General features: G+C 46.7%; 1 protein-coding gene across 2 annotated transcripts; it reads left to right on the top strand.

Moving 5' to 3' along the window:
• The first annotated feature begins 560 nt into the window (after positions 1-560).
• nr2f2 (nuclear receptor subfamily 2, group F, member 2) lies at positions 561-8,263 on the top strand. 2 transcript variants are annotated; one of them, XM_086109031.1, is made up of 3 exons: positions 561-3,195; positions 3,771-4,298; positions 5,921-8,263. In XM_086109031.1, exons 1-3 carry the CDS (start codon positions 2,739-2,741, stop codon positions 6,193-6,195), a joined length of 1,260 nt encoding a protein of 419 aa, XP_085965157.1. In that variant the 5' UTR covers positions 561-2,738; the 3' UTR covers positions 6,196-8,263. The 2 variants fall into 2 exon arrangements, with proteins under 2 accessions (XP_085965157.1, XP_085965155.1); XM_086109029.1 differs by having other exon boundaries at positions 3,753-4,298.
• Positions 8,264-10,368: the final 2,105 nt, after the last annotated feature.

Below are 10,368 nucleotides of genomic sequence, written 5' to 3'. Positions count from 1 at the left end.
GATGCACCCCGCCACGGACGAGTCAGCAGCGTATGCATTTGGTAGGTGTGCTGCCGTAACAACAACATAATCACGATTATTAAAAAATCAGTTTTCCTATACACCATTTTGGGTCATACATAATTTAAGGTGAAGGGGAAATGCATGCAAAAATGCAAGCCGTTTTTTACTTAATACAGACATGTCCAATTTATTACTTTTAATACCACACATTAGTTCTAGTGCTAAGGTATCCTCATAAAGTGTGCAAAATAATGTATACTCACCATAATTGGAGCGAGGCTATGTCCGAAATTTTAAGAAGTGTTTGTTTTATTTACAGATACTCCGTTTGTGCAGAATCTGCAAATAAAAGCCCCAAAGTCAAACTAATCAGCAGCTAATTTTTTTAAGGGGGGGGGGGGGGGTTGAAAAAAAAGCGCTCAAACGGCTCACAGATGGAATCGAGTAAATCCAAGTTGGCCGACAGTCGATGCGGTCCCTGGGTTGAGTTGGTCCGAGGCTGCGGCGAGCCGTCGACTGAACGCAGGCGAGCAGCTTGTGGAGCGTCAACACTCCCAAGCGCGCTCGCGGCGATCATGAAGGCAATGAATGAACGCGGGGCGGGCGTGCATGCATGCAGTCTACTTTCAGCCGCTAGGAGGCAGCCATACACCGTGCTGGGACCACAATGCGTGGAGCAGACAATCACACACGCACACGCACCCTGAGTTCAAGTCTCACAGCCTGTGGTCATGAATGAGGTCATCGCCTGGCTTTTAATAATAATATTGGGGAGAGGGGGTACGCGGACAACAATAGCAGCAGCTTTATCGACATTTTTCCAGTACGAATGTCTTTTTTTTTTAATTGTGCCAATTTTCAGGCACCTTTAAGATCACAATATTTTTGAATTTTGAAATGTGTCGGCGTCTCAATAGGGCCGTAATGTCCGTAATTGTCTGTCTGAATTCGGATATTTTCATATGAGTCGGATTGAGCAGAAGTGTGTGTGTGTGTGCGCGCGAATGGAATATTTAGAGAACACTTTTGTTTTGCATTCATCCTTCCTTGCACTTTCTCGACCGCTTTTCCTGTTCAGGTTTGCGGCGAGCTGCAGAAATCACCGCTTCGTTGGGCGGCTGCTCCCTTGTCAATCCGACGGGCACGTGTATATATTTTGTTTGCCTTATTCTAATTGTTTGATTGATTTTATTTTTGTTATTTTATGTTTTTTTCATGAATGCGTTTGATTGACCTTTTTGTTTGCCTTTATGAACAAAACTGTGTGGGGGTCATGTGTATGAATTGAAGATAAGACAAATTCCACTTCTGTCATAGAATTCTTTTTCCATTTATATTTTTCCTTTTGGTCTGTGTGCAGAATTGTGTGCTGTGTGTGACTGGGATTTCGGGTCAAATCATTTTCTTCAATTTGTTTTATTTGATCATTTTATTTTTGGTTCGCCTACGTGTTCATATTAGTTGTAATGTTTTTTGCATTCAATTGAAGATTTGGTACAGTTAGTTTCATGCAAATGTAATATTCACGCATTCTGTTTTTATTTGCAAAACGTACCAAATAGCTCGCCTTTCCCTTGCTTACTCATTCATGTTGTTTAGAAAAAAAGACATAAATGGCAGCCGTTGCTTGATTTGTGTTTAATTTAAATATCCAAGACGGTGTGAGACATATTTTTCATGGACGGTATGGCTGAGAAAGAAACTACTCCCCTCCCGCCTCCCACCCCAATCGCCCCTTCTTCCTGGAAAAACGTCTCCTTTTAGGACCCGGCGGCCCTTGCTCGACCCCGGCCGCGTCTTGGCTCGGCACCAAGTGGCACAGCCGCGACTCGGCAGCCAATAGGGAGCGAAGGGGGCGGTCCTACACATACTCCGCCTGCCTTATATGGCAGCGCGTCGCCATGGCAACGTGTGCTAAGTTGCAGCAGTCGTGTCAAAGTTCACTATATAGAGAAGCTCAGCGAGCTGATCAGAGAGAAAGCATTCTGCCAGCCGTGCTCCTCTTAAGCCAAAAACCTCCCCGACCGCCTTTTTAACATATTTCCACTCTTTGAGTCGCCTTTTCAACCGCAGTCTAATCGTATTGTCACCGCGCGGAAAAGAACAAGAAGAAGACGCGAGGAGGATTCTAAAAAGCGGAGATCGCCAACATTTGCTCGCGCGAGAAGCGGATTTTCCTTTTTTTTTTTTTTTTTAAGTGGAGAGAATTCTTCCAGACTCGCACCCGGAGCTTGTTGGTCCCCGTTCGACCGCCGGTCTTCTCCATCCTCGCCCCCCCTTTTCCTACCCTCCTTCCTCCTCCTCCTCCTTCCTCCTCCTCCTCCTCCTCCTCCTTCTCCTCTTCCTCCCTCCAAAAAGCCAAGCCGGTCCATGCTGCTTGCTCGCTCTCGTCCCGGCACTCGGCCCACCTTCCCCGCCGACGGGGGTGCTGGATGGCCGGCAGTAGGAGCCCCCTTGATTCGGCCTCGCTGGTGAGAAGCAGCCTCCTCCCCGTCGTCGTCTTCTTCCTCCGCCTCCTCCTCCTCGTCTTCGTCGCCGACTCGACTCATTCCCGGAGCGGAGCGTCGAGCTCGGCGCCTCTGCTGTGGTGACATCCCCCCCTCCCCCTCCCCACCTGCCCCCCACGACCCCGGTCAGCGCGTGGAAAGGCAGGCAGCCCTCCGAAAAGGTCAAAAGAGAGACAAAACGGCCGAGCAAAAAGTTTCCCCCCCGCCCCCGTTGACTGAGAGGCAGATATGGCAATGGTAGTGTGGAGAGGCTCCCAGGACGACGTGGCGGACACCCAGGGCGCCCTCTCCTCGCAGACCCAAGGCGGGCTGGCGCTGGGCAGCGCTCAGCCGGGCCAGCTGGGGCTGACGGCCGCGCAGGTGGCGCCGCCGGCCCCGCAGACCCCCGCGCAAGGCGGCCCTAACAACGGGCAGTCGGCGCCCGGCGGCGGCCAAGGTGCTCAGCAGCAGGCGGACAAGCAGCCGCAACACATCGAGTGCGTGGTGTGCGGGGACAAGTCGAGCGGCAAGCACTACGGCCAGTTCACCTGCGAGGGCTGCAAGAGCTTCTTCAAGCGCAGCGTGCGGCGGAACCTGACGTACACATGCCGGGCCAACCGGAACTGTCCTATCGACCAGCACCACCGCAACCAGTGCCAGTACTGCCGCCTAAAAAAATGCCTCAAGGTCGGCATGAGGCGGGAAGGTATTGGGACTTTTTGTTTACCTCACATATTTATTTATTTTTGTTTTGCGTTGTAGTCGGTGTGCGTGCGTGTCTGTGTGTGTGTGTGAGATGCAGCGGGTGCTCCCTCGCGAGGTGGCCGGCCGGATAGCGCCTAAGTGCCGCCTTGTGCCGGCGCTCGAGTCGGGGGAGCTCCGCTGGATCTTTTTTATTTTATATTTTTGAATTAATTTCGATTTTTTTGGGGGGGTGGGTCATATTCTCACTTTAAACGAGCAATTATAACCGTGGGCATCGAATACGTGATTTTTTTATTTTTATTTTTTAAACGGACGGCTCGCTAGCTCGCGGCGCGTCCGCGTCCGCTCGAGGTCTATTGTTTACCGAGTGTGCGTGGAGTATTATTGCAAAAGGCGATCTCGTGGGTTCGGGGATTCCACGCGCGACGCCTTTGTGCAGCCTTCTCCGTTGCGTGAACGTGTGTGTTTTCCCGCTGCCATTTTGCAAGCCGTTAAGCAGTCGGCGTTCACCGCTTGGCCGGTGCTTGGCGTGCAGAATTCAGGCTTCAATATCTGTAGTCTCTCTTTTTACTGCAGCCGTGCAAAGGGGACGGGTGCCGCCCACGCAGCCGCACCACGGCCAGTTCGCGCTGACCAACGGGGACCCGCTGCACTGCCACTCGTACCTCTCGGGATATATCTCACTGCTGCTGCGCGCGGAGCCCTACCCGACGTCCCGCTACGGCAGCCAGTGCATGCAGCCCAACAACATCATGGGCATCGAGAACATTTGCGAACTGGCGGCGCGCATGCTCTTCAGCGCCGTGGAGTGGGCCCGGAATATCCCCTTCTTCCCGGACCTGCAGATCACCGACCAGGTGGCCCTGCTGCGGCTGACGTGGAGCGAGCTGTTCGTGCTGAACGCGGCGCAGTGCTCCATGCCGCTGCATGTGGCACCGCTGCTGGCGGCGGCCGGCCTGCACGCCTCGCCCATGTCGGCGGACCGCGTGGTGGCCTTCATGGACCACATTCGGATCTTCCAGGAGCAGGTGGAGAAGCTCAAGGCGCTGCACGTCGACTCGGCCGAGTACAGCTGCCTCAAGGCCATCGTGCTCTTCACCACAGGTGAGAACCAGACCCACTCGCGTAGCGCAATCATAGCACGTTTCTTGCTGTGCTAGACCGCCATTTGTCACATCAAGTCTTGTTTGGGGCTGCTGACAGATATAAATGATGTGTGCGTGTGGGGGGCTCAGACAGACTGGGGGGAGGGGGGAGGGGTACCAATATGATCGAGACGGAGAAAGACAAGCCCAATATTGCACTGGGTATGTGTGGAGACGGGGGGGGGGGGGGGGGCGTCCAAGTTTTAATGTTCGTGTTTTTGTCATTTGACAACTTGCCGTGTAAATAATGCACAAAACGACAAGGGGGCTCTGACTTTGCTCAGCAACAATAACAAACTCACATTCAGTTATGATGACCGTGTATTCTGTTCTCCCTTGTCTTTGGAAATTGTATTGCCGCCCCCCCCCCCTCCAAAAAAAATAGCTAATGCATTTGTTGCCTAATAAAAATAATGATAAATACACTTGATGTAAATGTAGCATCAATACATGGGCCCTCTTGGCTGATTTGTTTAAAAAGACAAAAATAAAATAAAAGAAACTGTTGCCCATTGAAACCTTCTAAGGGAATGCTGTACAAAGAATACACTCAATATGTCACTGGGTTCTTGTTCCTCATCATATTGCTCAAAACAACAAACATACTAACTGGCGCCGCTCCAAAAAGTACACAGTTATAAAAGTTAAAAGTAACTGGGAAATCCATTTGTTGGACGGGTCCAACTCTCGCTCTCTACTTTCATATGTAGGACATATACGAATTCTATAAAACAACATGAACTCTCATGACTAATCAGATCGTGCAAAAACAACAACTAGATGATACATTTGTTGCGCAATAAAAGCGTCACCTATTGCGTCACCTCCATCTAAATTATATATAACAAGCTAAGTGCTCATTTGCAAGTGTATTCTACAAACATAAGTAACTACAAAATGCATTTGTTGCTCAGTAAAAAATAAATTTATATATACAGTATATATATATATATATATATGTGTGTATGTACAGATATGTGTATGTATTTATGTATATGTACTGTATGTCTCTATAATATCCATCCATTTGTCTTATTGTCACTATGTTGCATGAAATGGAGTTCATGTCGACACATCTTTCTATACATTGCATGGAAGCTGATCTCATTCCTATATCAGCGTACTGCTACAAAAGAAAAACGAATCCAAAATAACGAGGTCATATTATTTTAATGCCCTCTGATGGGGGAAATCGCTGTTGACAATCTGTAGATGGACATTAGTCAAATATTCTAGAATTATTATTAGACCATTTTTGAAGTCGAGCCTGAGAAAACGACACATTTCTGGCCATAAATCCAGCAGAATAAACACGAGTTGATTGTAAACTCAGCTCCCCAGTGATGATGGGCTCAATCTGGAGTGAGGAGGGGTGGGGCTTCCCTAAAGGTCAGACCACCATACCAACACCCCCCCACCACCCCCCACACACACCCTGTCTTCGTCTTGCACCTTGCCCGACCAACATACACTCAAGCATCAAGTATGCATACTGCATTGAAAATGGAGTTTTATTTTATTTGTTTACCCCCATGTGCCTCCAATAACCCCCCCCCCCCATTTCCCCGCTCCCCGCCCTAGACGCGTGCGGCCTGTCGGACGTGGCCCACGTGGAGAGCCTGCAGGAGAAGTCTCAGTGCGCCCTTGAGGAATACGTGCGCAGCCAGTACCCCAACCAGCCCACCCGCTTCGGCAAGCTGCTGCTGCGCCTGCCGTCGCTGCGCACCGTGTCCTCGTCGGTCATTGAACAGTTGTTTTTCGTCCGCCTGGTAGGTAAGACCCCCATCGAAACGCTCATCAGGGACATGTTGCTGTCGGGGAGCAGCTTTAACTGGCCTTACATGTCCATTCAGTAAAGAAGACACAAGCTGAGGATGAGGATGGTGGTGGCGTGTGTGTGTGTGTGTATGTGTGTATGTCTGCTCCGTGTGTTGTGAGGGAGGGGCTGCTGGCTGGAGGTGACTATTCAATGATTTTAGCTGCTTTTTTTCGCTCTGAAGGAATATTGGAAGAACAACAACAAAAAAAAAAAACAACACAAAACTGTGAATTATTCCCTCCTTCCTTCCACTCCAAAAAGGGACACGGACTGACTGACTGAACTGAAAAGTGTTTTTTTCCCCCCTAATGAAAGAAACAACAACAAAAAAGAGGGAAGTGGGATTTTTTTGTGGAGATTTTAAGTATTAAGTGCATTTTTCTGTCTCGAAAAAGGAAGGGAATTTTGTTTTTATTCACTTGTGTCCTCTGTCCAAATGTATAGCCGTGTGTGTGTGTGTGTGTCTGCGTGCGTGCGTGTGTGTGTGTGTTTTCGTACTTTCCTCCATTTTTTTTTTTTTGTTGGTTCCAAACCGGCTTAATATGTAACTGGTGGTTGTGTTATTTTCCATTCTTGTGGAGGATGTGTACAAACAAAAGAAAGAAAACAAGAGAGGAATTAAAACCACAGCAATAGGAGTTGTTCTAGACTTTTTAAATTTTTGGTCATCTGTAGAAGCTTCATGCTTGCAAGCGCACTTAACGTTCCCCAACCAATAAACGAGCCACTAAGAACACTTTGCATTATTTGTCCTCGTTGAACAATCGGCAGCCTTAAAACTCTTTTCGTTTAAAATATTACATCGATGAATTATGATTCTTGGAGAGGGGGGGGGGGGTCATCCAAGTTTAAAAGCCAAGCCGATGTAGTGTTTAATAGCAGTATTACACGATTTAACAATAAAACAAGCCCTCCCCTTTTTGTCCGAATGAAGTGCCTGACAAGCATGACGCGATTTCTCCACAACAACGTTCATGGTTGAAGTCGGGGGGGGGGGGGGGCGGTGTTTTCTCCCCCGATGTGTGCATCCTTAAGATGAGTGAATCGGCCGTGCAAGCATGCCGATGTGAGGCAGTATTGTTGTAAATATAGGTCAACTTGTTTCTTTTCTACCAGCTCTGTGTGGCCCAGAGCAAATGTGTGGTTGCCATCATTTCGCTCGTCTTTCCAACGGAGTGTCGGACTCAGCTCGGCTCAGTAGCACTGACGAGTTCTGTACATACATACTATTATTGTTAATATTATTATTATTATTATGATTACAACCGCATTTTCTTTGAGTTTGTTTCTTTATTTCTGGTTTTGTTTTGTTCGGTTTCATGTATATTTAGACTGTGAATGCATGGCCACAGGTCGCTAACCTATTTTACCCTATTTGCTATATAAATGTAAATGTTCTTTCTTTTTATTGACGGGGGTGGGGATGGGGAGGGGGGTTACTGCGGGGAGGGAGGGCCGTTCTGTATAGATATAATCTGTGCGTTCACTACACACGAGCCCTTGTATTTAAAGACAGGCACACACACACACACACACACACACACACACACACACACACACACGCGCGCGCACACACAACACACATTACAAAAAAAAAAGACACAAGTGAAAGTTCATCATATGAGGACTTAGAAACAGGGTGAGCAGGTTTTTAGGGGGTGTCAGTGTGTGTGCGTGAGAGAGAACAATCTTTTTATTCAATTGTTTAGAGGCCACAATTACACACAAAAGAGATGATTCATAATAAAAAAATTAAAAAAAAAAGACGGGATCACACAGACACGCACGCACACACATGTGGACCAGAGAATGATACATGATTGTAATTATGAACCCACCTTTTTTATATAAATATATTAAAAAAATATATGACTGCAGGGTATTGATAACGTATAGATAATTTTTTTAAAATGATGATGATCATAATGACGAATCCATTGCAAGTGATACCTGTGAGTGTGAGTGTGTGTGCGCGTGAAAGTTTCTAATAGTTGAACACGATTCTCGTTCGTTCGTTCGTTCGTTTGTTTTGTGTTAGCTTATTGTACAACGAGCATTCTGCTGTAAATTTGTTCTTGGTATTAAATTATAATTTATCAATTTGATATCTTTTCATGGCTTTTATTTCACTCCCTCGCGATGGATGGTGGCGGGGGGGGGGTGGATTCTTCCTCCTCAATTTACTGAGATGAATGCATTGTTATATTCTTTAAATATTTGCATTTAATGAGTGAACCTCCCCAAAAGTCACCGCAAAACACTTTCAATCATTTTTTGGGGGTTGGTTGTGTGACGGGGGGGGGGGGGGGTAATCATGATTAGCACTGCTGCTTTACAATTGAGGAAGAAGGTGCAACTTCGATTTATACTGCTGCTGCTGCTGCTGTATTGCGCATGCGTGTTGCTTAATAATGATGCTTGGTTTAGCAAAGATGGTGATGATGACGATGGTGGTCGGCGTCATTTGTGCGAGTCTCAGATGGTAATGACGACTACTAATCGGAGTGTGTCATGAAAACATCACAAAATAACGTTTGGGATAATAATGAAAATAATAATGATGATAATAATCATCATCATCATCATTATTATTATTGTGAGAAGAAGAAAAAGCGGAAGAGCCAATAAGGTGTAACTCGGGTGACGTGGTACGTGAGGCGAAATATGTTTACATTTCATCACTTTTTTTTTCACCTAAAAACCTTCCCACGCTTACGTGCACTTTAGAACGCCACGTTTATTACTGTAAGTAGCCTAATTTCATTATTCACCCCAAATTTCCACTTATCCCTTAAAAAAAGAAAATCCAGCCATCTTCCTTAAAATTGCACCAAATTCCATTTTTTATTACTATCCGCTCCAAACTGCACTGAATTACGTTTGTTCCTATTTTTGACGTGGTCTAATGTGTGTTCATGATGTGTGTGTGCGTGTGTGTGTGCGCTACTGTAACATGTCCTCTTTCATCAGAGTGACGTACACGATCCATTTGCACGCACGCGCGTACACACTCGGCGTACGTCAAAACATATATGTGATAAAACATCGCCACCTACCCGCAGTGCTCGAAAGTGCACCCACACCTCGTCAATCTCATCCGCAAGAGTTTCACCCCGCACGCACGCACGCACGCACGCACGCAACTTGATTCGTGTGCGCGTGTGTGTGCTCGTCAAGATTGTGAGCGGCAAACTTTCTTGACCTTTCTGCTTCCAAGCGACACGCCGAGGACACGTCATTAGGTACATCCGATGTCGTCCTCCACAAGACATCCAAATGAAAGAAAAATGACGTTTAGTGTTGTGCGGGAAAAACACCGGGAAGAGTTTGAGCGAGCGACACGCGGGGCCAAATAATTAGGAACAGCTGACAGGTGCACCACGCCCGAACCCCCCCCCCGCTACCCCAGTTTTTTTTCGACGTTCAACGCTCCATATCTATATTTTTTTCAAAACGTTTTGACATGATGGAAGTGCAGGTGGGCTGTTTGCAGTTCGTGTACTCAAAAGATTGACTCAATTGGAAGCATGGCTCGTTCACACATTTAGCGCAAACGTGCTTTTAATTCATTTTAAAAATATGAATGAATAAAATGGAGGAACTCATCTTAAAGATGACACGCTCACGCTACCCTTTATTGCACCTACTTCGTCTTGCATTTACAAGACTTGCTTATCGGTTGCCCGGACATATTTTAAAGTCGTAAATCTTCCCAGTGACGTCACGCATTTTAGGTCTGACAATGCAGAGCAGTTATGCACCACACACCGCAATAACAATAAACAAAATGTTCAAAACTGAGCATTATTATCGCGGTGGCGGCCCCAGGCCCTATTTTTGCACTCATGGTGTATATTTAAATGACCTCAATTATACAATTAGACAACGTTGACTTTCGGTTTCTCGTTTTGAAGCGCTTTGTTTTCTTCACTTGGTGGGCAAAAGGAACGCACCAAGTAAAAATGGTAGTTATTAATTTGTTAAAAGCACACCCAGATAAAATTTTGCACGCTTACGCCATAGTTATAGATTATTACAACCTCGATTTAGATTTTTTTTTTTCGTGCAATAAGTGGAAAAAAAGGACTCTTGGGGCGGTGACATGCAGACTACGCGGATGGGAGGAGACCGTTTTAAATATTGAACACGCACACACACGCAGACGCACACACAGAGTCTACTACTTGCACTCGATTATTTATAGAGTCTT

This window comes from Hippocampus guttulatus, chromosome 4 (genome assembly GCF_054856545.1).
Source record: "Hippocampus guttulatus isolate MCC_2025c chromosome 4, RoL_Hgut_1.0, whole genome shotgun sequence".
Taxonomy (NCBI): Eukaryota; Metazoa; Chordata; class Actinopteri; order Syngnathiformes; family Syngnathidae; genus Hippocampus; species Hippocampus guttulatus.
The sequence above is the reverse complement of the archived record's forward strand: the minus strand, read 5'-3'. Positions and strand labels throughout refer to the sequence as shown.